Raw genomic sequence first — 21,596 nt, 5'->3', positions numbered from 1 at the left:
GAGATTCAGGTTAGGTATTGGAGGGCATTCTTTCCTGTGAGGGTGGTGAGGCCCTGGCACAGGTTGCCCAGAGAAACTCCTCATCTCTGGGAGTGCTCAGCATCAGGTTGGATGGGGCTTTGGGCAACCTGGTCTGATGGAAGGTGTCCCTGCCCATGGCAGGGGTTTGGAACTAGATGATTTTTAAGGTCACTTTCAACCCAACCCATTCTGAGATTCTTGTTCCGGGAAGAGATGGATGTGTGTTGCTTTCAAAGGCAGACCATTTCATCCTGGTGTTTTAAGGGGAGGTTCAAGTTAAGGAAGATGTAGAGATGACTTTTCCTTGCCTCTGGGTGTTTTGGAAAGGATCCTGGGTTTCCAGGATGCTCCCAAAAAGCAGAGAGTAGCTGGCAACGGGCTTCAAAGGGGGGGGGTTGAAAAGCTGCTGATCAAACACACTGTGACTTATCATTTGCAGGCTACTAAAGCCATTTGGGGCTTAAGCTCCCCAGAACCAGAGAGGATTTAGCTGGCAAGCTTGTGATGGAGCCCTGGGCCCCTGCCCAGCCGCCCCAGCCCCGGGAGAGGCTGGCAGCCCGGGGCTCGTGGGCAGAGGGGCACCCCGGCCCCCCGGCCCCGCTGCGGCGGCACCTCCTGCAGTCGGGGCAGGCTCCTCGGCCCGGCTCCTGGCACGGGAGACACCTCCCTGGTCACCCCTGGGACGAGGGCCAGCACCCCCGCAGTGACAGCCGCCGGCCGGCTTCCCGCGCTGAGAGCAGCTACCCCAGCCAGCCCCACTCCAGGTGAGATCCCTCTTCATGGAAACCTCCTTAAAATCAGAACTGCCCATTGCAGTGCTCACAGGCCCTGCCCTTGTGACTGCGCAGGGACACAGTGTCAGTAGGTGATGTCCAGCTATTCAAGCAGCCCCAGGACTTCTATATTTAGGGCTGTGTAGCATTTGGAGCTCTGATTCCTTCTTAAAACTGTGACTTCTGTGGTTGCTGTTTGACAAGCTCCGTCTCAGCCCCGAGGTGCATTTTTCTTACAGGTTTGATTAAATGCAGGTCTTTTTTCCTAAGTGCAAGGTGAACAATAAAAATACAAGTGGTAATACAGGAGCAAGAGGCAGCCTGCAAGCTCAGCTGCTGAAACAGGGAAGAGTGGACGGATAAAATGTGGGCTGGAGGATGTTCTCAGTGCTGAGAAAGAGCTTCCAGCAAATCTAGGTTGATTTGCCTGAGTTATTGCCCTCAGTGAATTATGGAGTCAGTACATGGGGTTTTGTGCTGAGGTTTGTATGATGCAGATAGGATATTAGGAAGTAAATTTTCTCTCTGAGGGTGCTGAGGCCCTGGCACAGGGTGCCCAGAGAAGCTGTGGCTGCCCCATCCCTGGAAGTGTTCAAGGCCAGGTTAGACAAGGCTCGGAGCACCCTGGGCTAGTGGAGGATGTCCCTGCCCGTGGCAGGGGTTGAAATGAGACGACCATTAGAGGTCCCTTGGAACCCAAACCATTCTTGGATTCTATAAAACTGGGCATCACCTGAAACTGCAGTGCACAGCTTTCTCATAGCTGGGGACAGCAAGGCATCCAAACCTCCTCCTGCTGCTTCCAGGTGTGGTGCTGGACCAGTTCCCGGCCCTGCCAGACAGGGGACCTGGCTTTATTTCCATCCCCTTTGCTGCCTGCGAAGGTCCCAAGCAGGAGGGACCCTAGACGTGACGCTGGAGCCCTTCCTTCCCCAGATCAGTGTGCTGTGTTGTTTTCCAGGCAGGGCTATGAAGATCCCCACTGGCAGTATCCTGCAGCTGGCGACAGGGATGGCTACCCCTACCAAAGCCAGCAGTGGCAGCCAGTGGCGTGGCACGATGACAGAGGTACGGGCTCATCCTTTGGGTCTGGGGATGGAGACAGCTTGAAGGAGAAGTGATGCTTTCCCCAGGATGGGCTCTTCTCCCAGGGCTCGCACACACCCAGGGCCCTCTCCTGCCCACACTCCTGGGTGGTGGTGGGTGCTCTGTGCAGCACTGGCTCCCTGTCTGCATTTAGGAAATGTGAGCAGGAGCTAGGTGCACCCCAGAGATGTTTGATCTTCATTACCACGGCTAAAAACCTGTGTCATTCCTGTGTTGATGGTGCTGTGTGATCAGGATGGCCAGGGCCTCTTCTTTGCTGCTTCTGGACTGAACAGAAGAGGAGGGAGAAAGCGAAAAGGACATCAGTGCTGTGCTGGCAAATGTGCACAAGGCATCATTATCACATCTCCAGTGTGTGGGGACCGTTTGGAAGCAAACTGAGTGGGCATGGCAAATTGCCTGACTCATGGATTTTCTTTTGCAACTTCACTGTTGCTCTGGAGGGGTAATGCTGAATCTTGATTCTCCCTAGACCTGAGGCCAGGAGAGTCTCATGGCAAGAGTTACCGGGACCAGCACTACTACAGGGGCTACCACCCCAACCTGGCCACGGGCCCCCCAGGGCACGACAGGTAGAGCTGGGAAGTCTGTGCAGCCTTGTGAAACCACCTGCTGCAAAACGAGCGGGTTTGGGGGTGGTTCAAAAATCTCAGACCTTCAGCGTGTCTCCCTTGGCTCCCACCTGCAGGACACAGAGCTACAACTCCTATGAGGAGAGCTACACCTCGACTGCCAGGAGGGAAGGGACAGGGGAAGGAACCCTCAGCAGTGATTCGGGGGAGGCTGGTGGCTGGTCCAAAGAGGTAACCTCAAGATGGGCAGGGGTGGAGGACAAGAATCTCTGAGATTTGGGAAAAATCCATGTGTCCCCCTGCAGCTGAGAAAAGGGCCCCTTTGCTGTGTTGCACTCGGTGCCTGACAGTCCCTGGGGATTATTGCAGTGGGTTTTTAGTGTTTGTGTTCTCTCCATCTGCTGGGCTGTCACTCCCCCAGGTGCAGGGCTGTATGCTCAGCCCAGGAGCAGCACAGAAATCCAGGCTTAGTGGGGTGTTCTGCAGTGAAGCTGGGGAAGGGTCTGGAGCACAAGCCTGATGAGGAGAGGCAGAGAGGACTGTGGGGGCTCAGCCTGGAGGAATGGAGGCTCAGGGGTGACCATGTCACTCTCTACAACTCCCTGAAAGGACACTGTACCAGGTGGGGATCAGGCCCTTCTCCCACGGAACAAATCACAGAACATGAGGAAACAGCCTAAAGTTGTGCCAGGGAAGGTTTAGGTTGGAAACTAGAGAAAAAATTTCTTCAACAAAAGGGTTGTCAAACCCTGGCATAGGCTGCCCAGGGATGTAGTGGAGGCACCATCCCTGGGGGGATTTTAAAGACACATGTAGATGTGGCAGCTGGGAACATGGCTTAGTGGTGAACATGGCAGTGCTGGATTAATGGTAGGACTCAATTTTAGAGAGCTTTTCCAACCTTAATGACTCCATGATTCCACAATTCTAGCCCTCCTAGGTAGCTCACAGCTGTGTGTCATTTCAGCTCTGTCCACCGAGCCATGCTCCATCACACTTGTGTCCTGGCTGCTGGGTTTTGCCAAGAGAACATTAAAAGATCAAATCAAAGCTGCTCTGGTGATTTTGCTCCTGGGTGATGCTTTTTTGGGTTTCCAAGCCCCATCTCCTTGTCTGTGGTGAGGAGCTCGTGTAAGAGCTAGGAAAGCTGTCAGACTACAGCTGTGGCTGATGTAAATTACTTTTCTAAGCTGTTGGGTGAACCCAAGCTGGTGTAGGGCGTGAGCTGCTCGGATGGGAATTGGCTGTGCTGTTCCTGCTGGGCACATCCCTGCAGCAGCAGAGCCTGCCCCACTGCCTGGGAGCAGGAAATCAGCAGTGTCCCTAGTTTTTGAGGCAGGTTTGTGTGCTCTCCCTCCCCTGCAGCCCTCGGGCCAGCCCAGCCTGCTCCTGCAGTACCAAGAGTCAGGACTCAGCTCCAGCAGCCATGAGCTGAGCCAGTACATCCGTGACGGTGCCGACGACTACAACCCTGTGCTTCCAGGGTCCTGGAACGTGGGACAAACAGGTGAGGTGTAACGGGGGGGCTCTGGCAATGGGGAAGCAAGGGAATAAGTGGCTGGTGGTGGGATAATGGCTGTCTCTCAGCTGGGTCCTCTCCTGGAGGAGGTTGTGCAGGCACAAGGCATGACTGGGGGGCTGCAGGGTGGGTGAATGGTCCAGGGGCTCTGCCTGGGTAGGTGTAGGAGTTGCTGTGCACATGTGCTGCTTTGGGGGACAATTCTTGCATAGAGGGGTCAGTGGAGGGCCACTTAAGTTGGGGGACGAGGCTGGGACCTGGTCAAGTCATCCACAGTGGATGTGGTGTGTGATCAGTGTGAGTGGCTCACAGTGGCCTATGTGTCCATTGCAGGGGAGCCCTCGGTGTCCACCCCGACCCCAGCAGTCCCCCTCAAGTTCCCACAGCTGCACACAGCACTGTGCTTTGGAGCCGGGGGTCACCTGGTGCTGGTGTGTCCCCACCACCCTGGGGGACAGCAGCTGCCCCGTGTCGAGCTGCACAGCCTGGAGGTAGGACACAGCTGGCCCTCCAGGCCCCCCATCCCCTCCCTGGAGTGGCTCGTATCACCCTGAGGGATGCAAACATGGTTCATAACCCAAGCAGCCTCCTCAGCAGCCTTCCCATTCCTTGCTCCTATCTTCTGTCCATCCCACGTGGACTTTCGAGTCTCCATCGTGCCAGCCTGTGCCTGGGGGGTGCTTTCAGCCTTCAGCTCTGTAACCCTTGGTACCTGTGACCTGCTCATAGTGATCCCTTCTCATGGGGACAGATGTGGTTTGTACCTCTCCAAAGGACAACTCCACTCATCTCCCCAAGGTGCTCCGATATAGGGGCCTTGTCCCCGAGCCTACCACAGCATTCCAGTCTCCTGTTTTACCTCCAGGAGGAGGCAGATGCTATCTCAGCAGACATTTCTTTACTGGACCTTAGCACACTGGAGTCCATGTGATAGCTTAGGGTTTGTGCTCTGTGGTCACCGTAAGACAGCACAGGGTTCACTGGCTCTGTTGAATCCTTGGCCAAGGCACTGGCTTTCCAACAGCCCACTGGGGCTGGTCTGATTGCTGGAGGCCAGCTGCTGAATTCACTTTTGTTTTTTAGGCAATCCTTCATGGCACAGAAGAGCTAGAGGAGCTGCAAGGCTTCCCTGGGCCCCTGGCCAGGTATGGTAGCACAGGCAGGTCCAGGAGCTGTGTCCTCCTGGCTGTCTCCTTAATGAGGAGATGTGAGCTCAAGGCAGACTCAAAGGGTCCCTGTGGTTTTCAGTTATTTGCAAAGGCCATGTCTAAGTTCAGGCTGGGAGCCCAGCCCCTTTGGTGCAGTCTGGGTTGGTTTGGGTTGTGGGAGATGGTGTTTTGAATATTCATAGGATGTGGGTTTAGTGTGGTTTGTACATCTGACCTTATTTTGTACTCATTTTGTCTCAGAAAAATTATTTTTTGGGATTTCTTTGGACGTCTAAAGCCCTGGGTCAACCTGTGGCTTAGCTTTTCCTAAAGTTTTTGTCCCTTGAGATGGCTGAGCCACAGCAGGGCCAGACCCAGTGTGAGCCTGGGGATGAATCAGGGGTGCTGCATCAGGTTGTCCCTATTTCTGGCAACCAAAGCAGGGAGATAAAGGGAAAAAGCATTTACCAAGCAAAAGGGCCGTGCATACACAGAAGCTGGGTGCAATATCTGGAATATCTGGAGCTTCCCCTCTGAGCTCTTGTGAGACCCACCTGGAGTGCTGCAAACTGGTCTGGTTCCACCAGCAGAAGGAGGACATGGAACTGTTGGAGCAAGTCCAGAGGAGGATAAAGGGACTGGAGCAGCCTCCCTATGCAGGCAGGCTGAGGAAAATGGGGCTGGAGAAGAGAAGGTTGTGTGGAGACATCACAGCACCTTCCAGTATCTGAAATGGCTACAAGGAAGCCAGGGAGGGTCTCGTTGTCAGCAACTGTAGAGACAGGACAGAGGGCAGTAAGTGCAAATTGAAAGAGGGGAACTTTAGGTTGGATATTTGGAAGAAATTCTTCCCTGTGAGGGTAGTAAGGCCTCAGGTTGCCCAGAGAAATGGTGGATGCTCTACTCCTGGAAGTGTTCAAGGCCAAACTGGACAGGGCTTGGTCTAGTGGAAGGCCCCATGGCGGGTGGGGTGGTGGACTAAATGAGCTTTAAGCTCCCTTTCAACGCCCAGACCATTCTGTGATTCCGGGTTACCAAAGGGTACATTGGGAATCTCCATATAATCTGTTGGAATCACTGAGTCAGGATCAACATCTCCACCTGCAGGTTCTCTCTCCTGCTTCATCCACTCTTTCTTTCTAACTGTATGGTTATTTTATTGTATGGCAGCACCTCTGCCTGGCTTGCACGTAGCTTAAGGGTTTCCGTGGTCACACGAGTGACCCTCACCCTCCACTCTGCCTCCACAACATACTGTGCCTGCTTCTGCAGCCTTAGACATCCATGGATGTAATGGCAGCACAGCAAATCCAAACTGCTTCTTTGCAGATAGATGGAGGAAAAATATTATCAGGAGGGCAAAGGGTGGGTTTGAAATGTACTTTGCGTCCCTGAAACGCAGAGATCTGCTAGGAGTACAATAAATTTGAGTGTGTTTGAACTTAAAAGTAGTCATTGGTACTGGGGATCTTCTTTTCTCCGGCTTTTGCTTGGAATCTTTGGCATCCCCGTCAGTGAGCCTGCATGATGCCCTAGGTTGCTTTGCCTTGGCTTTCTTTGATGCTTCTTTCTGCTGCTGTAGGGAAGATCTGCACAAGGTGGATGTGATGACGTTTTGCCAGCAGAAGATAACCACGGGCTGTGATCTCTCAACACAGAGGGGCAGAGATTCCTCTCTCCTCTGGAAACTCCTGGTCCTCCTCTGCCGGCAGAATGGGGTAGGTATCCCACGGAAGGGGATGACCCTTTTGATCTTGGAAATGAGACAAGTAATGTGTCCCTTAGGTGCCTCTTGATCCAGTTCCTATTTTTGGGGGGAAGGGGTGTACCTTAAGAGGATCTGATTTTCATTCCTCAGTTTGATGCTGCCTGGATATTTGGAGCAAATCCTTCTCGTGATTGCTTTTTGTCCTTGGGAACTACCAACAACCCAGTGAAGGGGACTGGGGCCACCTTCATGGAGGAGCCAGCACTTAGGCTTAAAAGGGGGCATTCCTTAATCCACTGACATCTACCCAATCCAGTCTGCAGCTGCTTGTTGGAAGCAGGTGGATAAGGTTCTCAGAGGGAGTGTTGTGAAGGTCTTGCTGATTGTGCTGAGTCCTTTTCCTTCCAACTCCCCGTGCTGGTGGCCAAAGCTGGTCTTGTTTGCGGCACGTGCTAGGACAAGGATGCAGGTGTAAGTGTGGGGTCTCCTGCCCACCCAGGGACGCCAGATGTTGGGTCTTCACGTCCCGGATTGTGGTGACCCCAGAAGATGGAAAAGTCTCTCCTCCAACCCGTGCCTTCAAAGAAAGACTCAGTAGTCTTCTGTTGTCCGTTCTCAAGGTTGTTTATTGTTGGTTATCTAAAAGATTCTTCTCCCTGAACTGCTGTGGCCCGTTCAGCAGCTCAGACAAAGGCACACTGCCCTCCCAGGGGCTGCTGCCATCTTTTATATCACACATTACGTGTTACATGTTTATACTTTTTCCCCAATGCCTACTGTCTATATTGAATGGTGACTTTCTACTCTAGACCAATCTGTGAGTGCCAACATCACCAAAGACATGGAGGCGAGGAAGGAGAAAGAAGGAGGACAGGGCACACCCAAGTCCCTCCATCTTAGAACCCCTGACCCCCATGTACAAAACTTGGACCCCTGAGTACAAGGCTCAAAACCCCCCTGTACAGCACTCAAAAATCCTTCCTTTCACTTCGTGATTACTTCTACTACAATACCTAAACTTGTGTGTGTGGCTTGTAATTCTTCATACAGAGTTGGTAATTTGCTCCACGGGCTAAGATCAAAACCCCACCTGTGTCTTTGGCTGCATGCCAGGGTCTCAGAGCCCCCTGCCAGCGGCTCTGGCCATCCAGGGACACACAGAGGGATGTTCTGGATTCCGACAGTAAGAAGGGGGCAGACTGGAAGTTCCATCAGCCTTAGCTCGTGGGGCAGCCTACAGCCAGCTCCTTCCTTCCCTTTCCCAGTCCATGGTGGGCTCGGACACGGCTGAGCTGCTGATGCAGGACTGCAGGCGCCAGGACAAGTACAAGAGGCAGGAGCCTGCGGCCAGCCTGGTGGGCCTGGCGGACGACGAGTGGGCGTCGCGCCAGCCGGGCGCGCTGGACCTCATCACCGGGGAGCTGCCTCCCGTCGTGGAGACGCAGGCACAGATAGTGGAGAAGTTCACCAAGCTCCTCTACTATGGCAGGAAGAAAGTAAGTGGTGAGTGGGATCCAGGATGTGGGGCTGAAGGGTTTTTTCCTTCTTGGACCTGTTGGCCTCTTCAGGCAGGTTTTGAAGGGAAGGGTGCTCATGAAGTGACTTGTGGTTGTGGGATCAACCCTCCAAGCTGTGTTCGTACAACGGGGCTTATGGCAGTGATTTCCCACCACTGGGAACTGGGATGGGAGACCCAAGTGAAGATGAGATGCAGAGGCTTTTACCAGCACTTCTACCACATTTAGTTTCATAGAGCCCCAGAATGGTTTGCTTTGAAAGGCACCATAAAGGTCATCCTGTTCCAAACCCATCTGCAGCTATGTGATCTCACAGGATACCCAAGGCACAAGGAGAAGAGAGGAAGGCTGCAGATTGGGTGCCCAGACTGGGATCCCATGGCATTGAGAGCTAACAGGCAGCACAGCCCTGGAAATCTAGGGGACACAACATTGCTTTGAAGGTCCAAGTTCTTGTAAATTTTCAGGGTAGAAAGACAAATGGACCTGGAAGAGATTTTTGGAGGATGCTAATTAAAACCAGAGCAGTTATTGGGATTCTTCTCTGAGCTGGGAGAGCAGAGGAGGGGGGAATCAGAGTTGGTGCAAATCCTCTTTCTTCTCCCCCTCAACCAGGATGCTCTGGTGTGGGCCATGAGAAACCAGCTGTGGGGCCATGCCCTGTTCCTCTCTAGCAAGATGGACCCTCGGACGTACAGCTGGGTCCTCACCGGGTAAGGTGGAGAAGCTCAAGCAGGGTATGATGTTCCATGGCTGGCTTTCCAAGGCTGCTATCCCTTCAGGAAATTTTTCAATTTCCTGAATTGGAAAAGAACATTGATTCCAACTGGAGCCTTTCCAGAGGGGGCAAAGGGGACAGAGGGCATCCATCCAAACAGGCCTGAGTCCTTCAGGCTTCCTAAAGGACAGGAGAAACCAGGTGGGGGACTAGAAAGCAGGAGAAAAGCCATTCCCTGGAGATGGAGGGTGAATTTATTCTGAGTCTTTGGCTTTGCCCATGCTGCCCTAGCAAAGACAGCCATGGGGCAGGGGAAGCTGAGCCATTTTCACTATGATCCAGTCTAGTCCCAGCTGTTCATCCCACTCGTATGAGCATTTTCTGGTGGAATTTAATGTACTTAGTCTGGATTGGGTTGATCCCTTCAGGGAGAGTTAAGCAGAATTTTTCTGTCTCGTGGAACCCAAATCCTTTTAAGGAGGTTTTATGCAGTGTTGTCCTGGAGACCTGCCTTCTCTGAAGGTAATACAGATCATCCCCCCCAGAGGCTGGTGATCCTCTCTGCCTCCTATTTACAAGGGCATGGAGTGATAGGATAGGGAGGAACGGCTTGAGCTGAAGGAGAGTAGATTTAGATTAGATGTTAGAAAGAAATCCTTCCCTCTGAGGGTGGGCAGGCCCTGGCACAGGGTTCCCAGAGAAGCTGTGCCTGCTCCTGGATCCCTGGAAGTGTCCAAGGCCAGTATGGACTGGGCTTGAAGCACCCTGGTCTGGTGGAAGGTGTCTCTGCCAACGGCAGGGAGGTTGGACTAGAAGGTGCCTTCCAACTCAATCCCTTCTTGGATTCTCTGGGAATCCCCTCAAGACATCAGTTTCCGGGGGCATTTGGGCTGTGCCCTGGGAGGTGAATGAAGGTTTGGGGTCCTGGGGTGCAGCCCTTCTCTGCTGTCTCCTCACAGGTTCACCAGCACACTGGCCACCAACGACCCACTGCAGACCCTCTTCCAGCTGATGTCAGGAAGGATCCCTCAGGCAGCTCTGGTCCGTGAGCAAGAGGCTGGCCCTGGACTGTGTTCCCCTGTGCTGTCACCTGCCTGTGACACCCACCTTTTGGTGACCATCTCTGCTCACCTTTGCTGTCCTCCTCTCCCTCCAGTGCTGCGGGGATGCCACGTGGGGGGACTGGAGGCCCCACCTGGCTGTGATGTTGTCCAACAAGGTCGGAGACTCGGAGCTGAACCACCGAGCCATTGTCACCATGGGAGACACGCTGGGTGAGCTGAGCTCAGCGGGAGCAGCCGTAAGAGGGGTGGGCACTGCGGTGTCACCGTGCATGTCCACGCTGAGATGGTTGTGCCCGCACCCCTGGAGCTGCAGTGCCTGTGTGGTGGAAGGGGTGAGGAGCCAATGGATCCTCAGATGAATCAGCACATCCATTAGTTGCTCTTGTGGAGACACCTGGGGCAGCTGGGCCCAGGGAAGGTGCAGGTAACTGCAGGGAATGAGCCTTGCTCCCAGTGGGGGGATTTTATGCACCCTGCAGGAGTTGGAGCTGGCTCTGCTCAGGCTCACCCAGTTCTACCATTGAACAGAAATCTCCTGAAGGAAAAAGCAGCAACTGGGGGAAACAGACAAACAACGGGGACAAGGGAGGGATCAGGGTCTGCATGGCCAGGAAAGTGAGGCAGTTGTGTTTGTATTTTTGGGTGAGCTTGAGGGCCTCCAAAGCAAAGCTGACCATGTGGTGATGTCTCAGCCTAATTGTTTGTCTTTTTCCATCCAGGCAGCAGGGGAGCAGTGGAAGCAGCTCATTTCTGCTACCTGATGGCAGATGTTCCCTTTGGTTACTTCGGAGCAAAGGCAGATCGCATGGCCCTGCTGGGCAGCAGCCACCGGTGAGGGAGGCTGGGGGTCTTGCTAGAGTCACCTGCCCCCCGTTTTCCCCGTCCCTGGGATCGCACTTTGATGCAAGAGCAATCCCTGGTCGGGGCTTTTCCTGCCGCTAATGCGTGCTCTGTGTGGGGCTGTTCGGGGAGGGAGCTCTGCTCCTGCTCGCTGACCCCGCCCCTCTCCTTGCAGCCAGGCGTTTTCCCAGTTCGCCAGGACAGAGGCCATCCAGAGGATGGAAATCTTCGAGTACTGCCGGCAGCTACGCCAGCCCGAATCCTTCCTGCTTCCTTTCCAGGTAGCGCATATGCTCAACTACATCTTGTGCAGCAGCTCAGACTTCTCCAAAACGTGCACCCATCTCCCTGAAGCCTGGAATTCAAGCTGTCCCTGAGGCTTGCCCCCTTACTGGGCTGTGGGAATGATGGGGAGGTTGCCTTGGCCAAGGGACTCATTCAGGGCAGGTTTTGGGGTGCACAGTGCGTCTGATCAGTGCTTGCTCAGCTCTCGTTGCCTTCCTGCTCTCTGCGTAACAGCTGAGCTTGTCCTATTGCTGTTGCTGCCTTGGGCACTCTGGATTTGCATGGACACATCCCTGGAAGTGTTCAAGGCCAGGCTGGATGGGGCTTGGAGCAGCCTGCTCTAGTGGGAGGCGTCCCTGGCCATGGCAGGGGGCTGGAACTAGATAAGCTCTGATGTCCCTTCCAACCCAAACCATTCTAGGATTTTGTGAAGCTGCCTGGTTCAAGGAGGCGGGGCTGGATGCCTCCATGGGGATGGGTGGAAGTGCCCCATGTTTTGAGTGACCTCTGGGTGCACGATCCAGGGCGCTCTGAGCCACGCTGGGGCCACGTGCCACGGCACAGGGCACGCACGGCCCTGTCCATCTCCCTGCTCCCAGCCACGGCTGCTCTGCTTCTCTCCCCCAAGGTGTACAAGCTGCTCTACGCCTCGCGCCTGGCCGACCACGGGCTGCCAGCCCAGGCCCTGCAGTACTGCGAGCTCGTTGGCACCGCGCTCCTGCGCCACGGCCCGGCCGCGCACCCCGCGCTGGCCCGGCAGGTGGTGAGGGTGAGTCTGGACCTCCTGCATCCCAGCCAGGGCGTGATGCCCGCTCAGGACCTGCTGGGGTGGGAGTGCTTGGCAGCTCTGAGCAGCCCCCCAGGGTTTGCTGCCAAGTGCAGCAAAGCCAGCGCTTCCACAGGGTTTCTAATCCCCGTGGATTTAGGGTAGAAAACAAAGGTATTATATTGGCTGCCAAGTAGGAGCAGAGTTATTTGGAAACAAAGGATGTTTTTAAGTCTGGTGGGGTTTTCTGAACTTCTAAATGTCAAAGACTTAAGAAGTGAAGTCTAAGTGCACATTTCCCCTCCACAATTCTCTTTACCTCCTGAGGGGTGTGTTCTGGGGGGACACTGACAGGGAGCATGGCCCAACCTGTAGCACCTCTATTTCCTGAGCAGGGGGCCGGGGCAGAGAGGGGTGAGTGTCCCAGGTCCCCTGGGAAGGTGGGGCTCTCACAAGACCAGGGTGGTGCTGAGGCTGCTTGTCACCTTCCTCCAGCCTTTAGGACCAGATTGGATGAGGCTTTGAGCAACCTGGTCCAGTGGAAGGTGTCCCTGCAAATGGCAGGGGGGTTGGAACAAGATGAGCTTTAAGGTCCCTCCCAACTGCAAACCATTCTGTGATTCTATGAAAGGCACTCAGGCCATGGTGCTGTGAGGTGAGGGGCAGCAAGATGCCTGTCTGAAGTGGGTGCTGCTGAGTTCACCCAAAATTTGGCTGGCACTGCTTCCTCACCCCATCATCGAAGCCTTTTTGCTGCCTAACAGCCTTTTAGATCTGCCATTCTGCTGGGGATAATGCTTCTCCTGGGAGAAAACACTTTCATCTGAAAAACTAGTGCATTCGTAGATGCTCTTGTCTTTGATGTTCTAGACTGTGTAACAAATTATGATACACATTAGTGTTTGATTAAGACTTCCCCTCTTTTGAAGCTGGAGACGATATACAACCAGGTGCTGGTTCATTAATACTGGATCAAAGTGCACATAAGCTTTTGGATTAAACGTTCCCCCCCGTTTAGGAGTAATCATGCTTATAATTTCCTTTTTCCTGTGATTGATTTAGGATAAGTGTGTTTGTGAAGAGATGGGCCAGTAGGTAGTGCAGGCTCCTGGTTGGCTGCAGGGTTACTTTGCTCTCGTGGCCAGTCCCAGTCCCAAGCTGGGGTCCAGCTGTGCAGGTCCTGCCTTGCTGTAAACTCACAGACCTGGGAAGTGTGCTCTGTGCTGGTTTAGAGTTTGTGTTTTAAAAGTTCAGGAATAGAAAGAAACGGCTGCTTGGAACTGGTGCAGGAAGGAATAGCTGAGTCTTGTGTGGCTGTGGAGGGTGGCTGAGCTGCAGAGTCACCTCTGGGTGGCTTTTGGTGGCCCTCAAGGTGGCAGCCTTGTAGCAAGGCATTGAAGATAAGGCAGCATGAAAGTAGCCAGAGGAAACTTGAGAAATCCCCAAGAATCCTGGAATAGTTTGGGTTGGAAGGGACCTTAGAGATCATCTAGTTCCAACTCCCCTGCCACGGGGGACACCTTCCACTAGATCAGGGTGCTGGTGGGCTGATATCAGAGAGAAAATTCAGTAAAGATGTGGATGAAGAGCAGTGTTTAGAGTGCCATCTCCCCATTACCAGCTGTCCTAAAACTGGATCCTTGTCTAAACAGCTCCTTCAGATAGGGAATTAGCTCTGCAGGGAGCCCTGCATCTCACCTTGGACTCCTGGGTCACCCTGGAAGAGCCTCTTGCTCCATTGGTGGGAGCTGGAACCCCATGTCACCGGGATGGCTGCAGCCAGGGCAGCACAGACCCCTCTTCTGCAGGAGAAATGAAACACACAGCAGCAATACTGCAGAGAGGGACCTGGGGGAGATAGTGGAGCATGGAAAAAATACTGAGCAGCAGCATAACAAGATGCTGTTACAAAAGGAAAAAAAAAAAAAAAAACCCCACACCAATGTTATAGTGTTATTCTGGGTTGTGAGAGTACAACTGGCATATCTGAGACAAGGAGGTGATAATCCCTCCGTGCTGGGGTCTCAGGGGTCTTGGCTGGGGCCTGTTTGGGCTGCTGCATGTGGAGACAGGGCTAAATTGGAGTGAGTGTGGGAGTGGAGAGCTGGGGCGATAAGAGACTGAGGGGAAAATGACCTCTGAAGAAGGCCTGAGGGTTATTTCTTCTAGGCAAGATATGGTGGGGGGGAAAGGGGTATGAGGGAGGTGATAACAGCCCTCCAGCACACAGGAGGCTGCTCCTGGGGGATGCTGGCTGGCTGCTCTCACAGCTTCCATGGGAGCAGGGATAGAGAGACTTAATTTGCAGTAGGGAAGATTTCACTTAGATATTAAGAAAATACTCTTTAGCTCTAAGGACATCAAGCGTCCGGACAAGCCTGGGAGGCTGTAAAATCTTCTCAGAGATTTGTAAATGTAGATCAGAAAAACACCAGCTCCCATCCATCCTCGTGGGGTAGGTGAGGAGCTTATGAACTGCCCTGGGAGCTGGGCTCTTTCCAGGGCTTCTGGTGGGGTGTCCTGCCAACCTGCCAGTGCCCCAGGATGGCTGTTAGGGGGTTGATTAAAGCCACTAATTTTCCTCAGCAGGGAAAAGGGATGGGTGATATTTACCTGTCTCTTTGATGCGAGGAGCACGTTTGACACAGTCTCTGTGGAGGTGCTGAGCCAGCCCTGCTGAGACTGTGGGGCATGGGATGGGCCAGCATCTCTGTGGTGGTGTGGGAGAGGGAACAAATCCTGCACAAGAGGCTGGGGTTGTTTTATCCCTGTATCATGAAGTGATGCTGTTTTCCCGAGCCCGTGTGCCCAGCCGTGTGTGACAGATCCCTGTGGATCTGACCCGTGTGCTAATCCCTGCTGTCCCCTGGCCCTGCAGCTGGCTGAGAGGCTGAAGCTCTGTGACCCTCTGCTCCTGGAGATGCCAGAGCAGGAGCAGGCGCTGGAGCCCGACTGGCTGGAGCAGCTCCGAGCCTGCTGCCGGGAGTGGGAGGTAAGGAGGAGGCAGTGGGACAGCTGCTCTGTGTTGTGGTTTGTCTGCAGGAGCATCCTCCTCCTCTTCCCTGAATCCAAGGGGATTGGGGTTCAAAAGCTATTGTTCTTCTTTGGCTTGTGAGCTCTGAGATGTGGTCTCTGCTCTGGGACCTGCAGATTCAGTGGGAGCAAGGGGCTTGCAGTGCCTGAGGGCTGCAGAGCTTCACACAGGGCAAAACTCTCTTTGATTTGGCTCAAGGAGGGCAGGCAGGGGCTGGTGGGTGAGTGACGGTCTCCCTTTGCAGGGAGGACATTGTAGAAGTCACTGGTGGTTTGTCACCTTGTGGGTGTACTCTGGGGTCTTTTAACTAAGGTTTGGTGCTTGGATTAATGCTCTTTATTTAGATTTTACACCTGCTCTTGGTTTTGTGGCCTTTTCCATCTTGTTTCCCCCCCCTGCCTGCTCTCAGGGGTGCTGCAGCCCCTCTCAGTTACTGGGAAAGAGCTGGTGTGGGTCTCTCCTGCAGCCTGGGGTGGGCTATGAGCCCCAAATCCACGAGCACTGTGCTTTCCTTTGCATTTGCCCTATGGGTTCCTTAGTTTTTGTCCTGTGCCACCCTTTTTCCTATCCATTTTACCATGTTTTACCTGTGCAGGTGGAAGATGATCTTTCTCCAGAGGTGGCACCTGCTCAGCTGGAGCTGCCCTGTGCTGTTCTACCAACAGCAGGTAAATAAAACAAAGCAGCAGGTTGTGGTCTCCCCTGTGGGCTCTCCCTGTGTGGAATTGTGCTGCCGTGGGCTGGGAAGCAGCTTCCCAATCCCCGGAGCTTTTACCAGCAGCAGCTCCTTGCTCCTTGCATCCCCCCAGAGCTCAAAGGCTGCTCCTGCCTGGATGCATCCCTCAGGCATGGGCTGCAGAGCGAGGGCTCGATGCTCATCCAAACTCTGAGTAATTTGGCCTAATTACCACAGCTTCGGGGTCCCTCTCAGTGCCGTGGGAGGAGAAGAGGAGCTGGGGGTGGGTGCTGGATGAGCCTCCCAGCTGAGCCTCAGGGGAGACAGCCCCATTCCCAGGCAGTCCTCTCAGGGTGCAAACTGGAGCTGAACTAAAGGGATTTCACACTTGGAGAGCAAAGGATTCAGGAAGGAGCTCATCCCACTCAGTGCCAGGCTGCAGGATGCCTGTTGATGAAGACTCAGCATTTCTTCTTCCCTGCTGCCTCTTAGATCCCTTTGCTTCACCCTTTGGTGACCCCAAGAGTCCCCTCCTGTGCCAGTCCACCCAGAGGGCCCAGAGACATCAAGAGCAGGGACACAATCATCCCCTGGTATCAAGGGAAGAGCAGGGGGAGCTTGTCTTTCCCAGCTGGGCAGGCATCCATTGGGATGTCCCACTGAGGAGAAGTCAGGGGCAGGTGTTGCTTCACATCCACCTGCATCAGCAGGATGCTCCTACCCAGTCCCCTGCTCCTTGGATCTGCCTTTGACTGGGAATGCTGGCACTGAAGTGTGGAGAGCAGAGGCTGGTGCAGACAGGATGAAACACAACTAATTCCTTCAAGCCATTTCTTCCTATCAGCTTTCCCTGCTGCTGCCAAATTCCTTTTCAAAGAGCTCTCCCAGGCAGTAAAAAGGATCATCAATCCTGGTTGCCTTCTGCTGCTATCAGGGCTCAGACTATGATCTCCCTTCCCTGGGATGAAGTTGCAGGTGTGATGATCCCATGGGCTTGGCTTCTCCGAGCAGCCAGGTCTGCTCCATGTGGTCTCCACAGCTCACCTTCCCTGTGCTTGGCCCTTTCCTTCATTGTGAAGGCCATCCAGAGCCACCACCTGAGGGACCTGCATGCAGAGAAAGCTGGCTTGGTGCTGAATCCATCCATCTTGGAAAGACAAAGCCCAAATCAGGTGCCAAGCTGGGATCCACGTGGTCCTCTCTGACTTGTTCCAGCTGAGCTTGCCAGGCAGCATGAGTTGGAGCATCCATCCTCCCCCTTGTGGATCTTGAGCATCTCCAGGCCATGTGGGAGCAGCTCATGGGTGTGAAGCCAATCCTGAGTGGGCTGGAGGTGATGCTGGCAGCAAAGCAAAGGGTTTGATAGCATCAAGAGGTGCCATAATCCTTCCCTAGGGGATGTGGATCCTGCCTCACAGCAATGGGAGAGGAATTTCCCAGTGCCCAGTGTTTCTGGCAGGAGGCTGCTGAGCTGGAATGAGCAGGACACACACCTGGGACCAATGTGTGTGTTAAATAAAACCAATCCCACTGGCTCAACTTGCCTTTCAAACAAAAATATTCCAACTCTGAATAAATGTGCCTAGAGCAAGGAACTCATCCGAGGGTGCTGCTGTGGAACAGGAATAAAAGCTACCTGCTGAATCTTTCCTGCTCAGGGTGTGCAGCAGGAGTGGGGGAAAAGGCTGGAGACCTCAGACTCCTTTGAGCTGCTGGTGCATGCTGCTTGTGGGCTCTTTGCTTCCACAGCATTCCCCTTCTGAGTTCATTTATAGCCTCAGGTTCATTCCCAGGATTAAAAAAAAAATTCTTCCAGTCTTTCCCAGCCCACCTTCCTTGAAACCTCTGGAAGGCTCCTTTTACTGTGCTGTGTCCTACCTCCTCCCTTGCCTGGTCCCTGAAGTCTTTCCTCACTCCCCCACCTCCTGCTGATGTTTAATGGAAAAGGGGAGAAATCTGTGCAACAGCCTGATAGAATTATAAACATTACAAAAATTGTAAACTCCTGAGATGTGGGGTTTTTTTGGCAGATGAAGAACCTGGCAGTGAGATTCCCCAGAGTGAAAGCTACCAGTATGACCAGTGGTTTGAGCCGGTGCCATCCCAGGGACTGAGCTCCCAGGGGGATGTGTCCCTCAGGTCCCCAGCACCTGCTCAGGTCGTGGCATCGCCGCTGCCCAGCGTCGGGAGAGACCTGCAGCCCCCCGTGCTCGGCCAAGAGACACGTGCCCCGCTGGGAGGGGGTTTTGCTGAGCCCCCTGCCCAGCCAGTGCTGCCAGCAGGTAAGTGCTGCAGCCTTGTTTCCCTGCAAAAATCACAGAATCCCAGAATGGTTTGTGTCGGGAAAGGATGTTAAAGAGTATCTGGTTCCAACCCCCTGCTATGGGCAGGGACAATTCCACTAGACCAGGCCCCATCCAGCCTGGCCTTGGACACTTCCAGAGATGGGGCAGCCACAGCTTCTCTGGGCAGCCTGTGCCAGGGCTTTATCACCCTCACAGTGAGGAATTTCTTCCTTAGAAGTTGCCTTTGAGATGCACCAGTTCAGCCTCACCACTTACCCCCTGGTGCTGGCAGGGACAGGGACCAGAATGGCCTTCTGCATCTCTTGGGGGATCATCTTGGCCACCACATGGATGGCTGTGCTCTGGAGAGGGACATGGCAGAAGCTCTGGAAATACCTCTGATGGATAAATCCATAGCTCCACAGATCAAACCTTGACTGTGTCCTTCCCTCTGCTCCACAGGAGAAGCTGCGGAGCCCTGGGGTGCCAGGCTGTCCCCTGGAGGGGTGCAGCCAGCCCTCCCCGCAGAGCAGGTGAGTCAGAGGAGCAGACCATCCCACTGAGGGTCCTGGCTGGATCTGGGATGTGTTAACCCATCCTTCCATGCACTGAGCTCGCATGGAATCCCCCCATCATGGTGCCAGTTGTTCCCCTGGGTGAAAGCTGTGCCCTGCTCTGGGTGCTCTTGGTGTGTAAGGCATGTGGGGGTCCCTGGGGGTGCTTCCCACTAATCTGGGTGTGGAGCAGTCCCGGGGGGCTCTGACTGTGCTCAGTGCAGCTCGTGTGGGAACAGCAGGTGGCAGCTTCCATGTCTGATGGCAGGAGGAGTTACCAGCCAGGACTCGGACTGTCTCAGAGACCTCCACTGTCTCCCTGGGGGACAGCCGGGCCTCCTTGGACAGTGCAGATGAGGACACCGCTGAGGAGCGGGCAGAGGCCATGAAGCCAGAGGAGGACAAGGTGACCATGCCAGAGCCATCATGAGCCTCACGCCCTGAGCTTGCCTGGCCCTGATGCCAGCCCTGCCCCTGGAAAAATGGTGCCCACTTCCAGCAGGCACCTGGAGGACCTGGCATCCACTCCTTCTTATTCCTTTCCACTCTTTTCCTTCTTTCTCAGAGCTCTGGATTCAGGTGGTTTGGCTGGTTTCGGTCGAAACCCACCAAGGAAACTTCTCCCAAAGCTGAGTCTGAGACAGGTTCAGACTCTCCCACATCAGGACCACAGGTAGGGGACAAAATGCCATCCCGGTGTCATGCGGGGTGCAGCTGTGAGAATGGGTGACACATCTCCCCATCACCCACTGTTTGTCCCTCTGTCCCTGTGCAGGGCTCATGGCCGTTTCGTGTGGGGGCAGATGGGGACTGGGAGCCCTTTTAGCCTGGAAGTGACTCCTTGATTAATAATAACTGTAAATTCATACAGCCTCTTTCACCCATGGGGTCAAACTCTGCAGGGATCCGTCGCCCTCCGCTGGAGCGGAACACAGCAGCTGTGAGCAGCACTGCTCTGGCAGGTTTTAGGAGATGCAGGGAAGGGAAAACCTCTTTAATTGGAAGTGCAGCAGCCAGGGGGAAGCAGCCATGCATGGTCATCCCAGACCTAGCCAGCTCCTAAGGGTGTCACATCCCTGATGCCTTGGAGCTTGGAGTCAGAACCTCTCCTGGAAATTTCTTCCTGGTAGAGAATGATCTACAGTCCCAGAGCAAAAAAATGTTGGGATATTCTTCTCAAACTAGCAGGAGATGAAGAACAGAAGGGGACCCATGGACCTTGGTCCCTCATACTGTACCCAGGCTTGGTGTCCAGCATCCTGCCTGATTTTGAACACTCAGGCTGGTTTAGCTTTGTGCCTGAGTTGCTTGTGCTGACCCTGTAGCCCCTCCTTCCTTAGCCGTGTTTCCTGCAGTTCCTGGGGTGCCTCTGCAGCAGGATGGGTGCAGAACGGGTACCCCAAAAGCCTGGTGTGGTATCTGGTGCAGAGGCCTTCTCCCAGCTCAAGGAGCTTCTGCTCTAAATGCGTGGATGTGATTTCAGGAGCGGACATCACCATCCCCACCCATTGCCCCTCTGGCAGCTGGGACAAACCCTCTGGCTCAGCCTCTCTCCAGAAATCCTGGTAAATACGACACAGTTCTCACCTCTCTCCCCCATCAACCTTTTACAAGTTTCTCCTCTTAATTTTAAGTTGGCTTTTCGTTTTGGTGGCTGGCCCTAGGAGGAGTGGAGGGTGAAAGCACCTTTGCTGTTAGTCCAGTGTCTGCAGAGGGGAAAGGCTCCTGGGAGAAGGATGGAAGGCAGTCAGCAGGACAGCAGGTGAGCAGAGGAGTAGTAAAGTGTACCCCTGTGTGATGGGGGTGTACAGGACACCTCTTTGTTAACTTTTTGTGTTTGTTAACTTTCTCTTTGTTTGGCTTTCCCAGACCGGCTACCCTGGACCTCTCCCACCACGGGCTTCAATTCCTCTCTTCAACCCTGCCCAGGTTGCTCAGGTGAGAGCATTTTTATGAGGGGGTGGTGCTGTATGAGACCTGGGGTGGCTCCTAAATTTTGAGGTGCCAGGTTTCAGGTGCTCTGCTATGAGCAGGGAGGTTTAGGTGATACCAGTCCTGGGAAGAAGGGTTTTTTGTGAGTAAATCAATGGTGGAAGGACAGCAACGGGAGGGTGTGATGAATGAGCGAAACGTAGGGAGGATGGTTGTGGTTGAATCCTGATGATGGCAAAGCAACGTTTTGGGGTACAGCCCATTGCTCACACTAACCTTCTCTCTGTGTTTGCCAGCTTCCTGCCCGACCCACCCAACCCAGGCTGCTTTCCCGGCATCGCTACCCCAACCCACTGTGAGGTGGTGGGTAGGGATGGCAGAGACCAATTACACACAGTTTTTTTTAGCCAAAATGGTGTTTGTGGTTATTTTGGATGGGGTAGGAATGGTTGGGCCCTGCTTGGTGGAGGGTGTTGTAAAATAAGGGGGAGGTTTCTGGGTTTAAAAGTCAATAAATGAGGGGTGAATAATTTGGTGATCCCGGTGGGAACACAGGTCTCTACCTTCCTCTTTCACAAAATTTAGGTGTGGTTTGCATAACTCATCCCTTATGGGCGGTTCGTGAAGTCCAGTCCCGTATTTCTTTTTAGCTTTCTTTGCTAACATTTAAGTATTTATACAGAGATATTTTAATGAAGTCCCCCCTCTCTCACTCAGCCTTTCCTCATAAGCGACATGCTCCTCGATGATCTTTGTTGCCCTCTGCTGGCCTCCAGGTTTGGGGTGTTGGAGTCAGTAATGAATAGGGGGAGGAGTGGAACACTGAGGGGTCTGGGGAAGGAAAGGAGGGGGGAAGAAGGGGAAGGTAAGGAGGGCAGAAAGGACGGTGAAAAAGTGAAAACAATAAAGGTGTCTGGGGAAGGAAAGGAGGGTGGAAAGGTGTCGGAATCCAGAACATCCCTCTGGGTGCCCTGGATGGCCAGAGCCGCTGGCAGGGGGCTCTGAGACCCTGGCACGCAGCCAAAGACACACGTGGGGTTTTGATCTTAGCCCGTGGAGCAAATTACCAACTCTGTA

At 53.9% G+C, this 21,596-nt stretch overlaps 1 protein-coding gene across 2 annotated transcripts; it reads left to right on the top strand.

Annotated features, from left to right (window-relative positions):
• Nucleotides 1–42: 42 nt before the first annotated feature.
• SEC16B (SEC16 homolog B, endoplasmic reticulum export factor) lies at nucleotides 43–20,932 on the top strand. Of its 2 annotated transcripts, none has more exons than XM_038144878.1 (25): nucleotides 43–785; nucleotides 1,756–1,862; nucleotides 2,374–2,473; nucleotides 2,590–2,704; nucleotides 3,839–3,980; nucleotides 4,326–4,483; nucleotides 5,076–5,137; nucleotides 6,723–6,858; nucleotides 8,114–8,344; nucleotides 8,981–9,078; nucleotides 10,043–10,124; nucleotides 10,240–10,357; nucleotides 10,867–10,978; nucleotides 11,163–11,268; nucleotides 11,901–12,041; nucleotides 14,917–15,030; nucleotides 15,668–15,740; nucleotides 17,779–18,030; nucleotides 18,496–18,566; nucleotides 18,856–18,993; nucleotides 19,153–19,260; nucleotides 20,071–20,152; nucleotides 20,255–20,349; nucleotides 20,457–20,525; nucleotides 20,816–20,932. In XM_038144878.1, exons 1-25 carry the CDS (start codon nucleotides 526–528, stop codon nucleotides 20,876–20,878), a joined length of 3,033 nt encoding a protein of 1,010 aa, XP_038000806.1. In that variant the 5' UTR covers nucleotides 43–525; the 3' UTR covers nucleotides 20,879–20,932. The 2 variants fall into 2 exon arrangements, with proteins under 2 accessions (XP_038000806.1, XP_038000805.1); XM_038144877.1 differs by having other exon boundaries at nucleotides 20,252–20,349.
• Nucleotides 20,933–21,596: the final 664 nt, after the last annotated feature.

This window comes from Motacilla alba, chromosome 8 (assembly GCF_015832195.1).
Source record: "Motacilla alba alba isolate MOTALB_02 chromosome 8, Motacilla_alba_V1.0_pri, whole genome shotgun sequence".
NCBI lineage: Eukaryota > Metazoa > Chordata > Aves > Passeriformes > Motacillidae > Motacilla > Motacilla alba.
The sequence above is the reverse complement of the archived record's forward strand: the minus strand, read 5'-3'. Positions and strand labels throughout refer to the sequence as shown.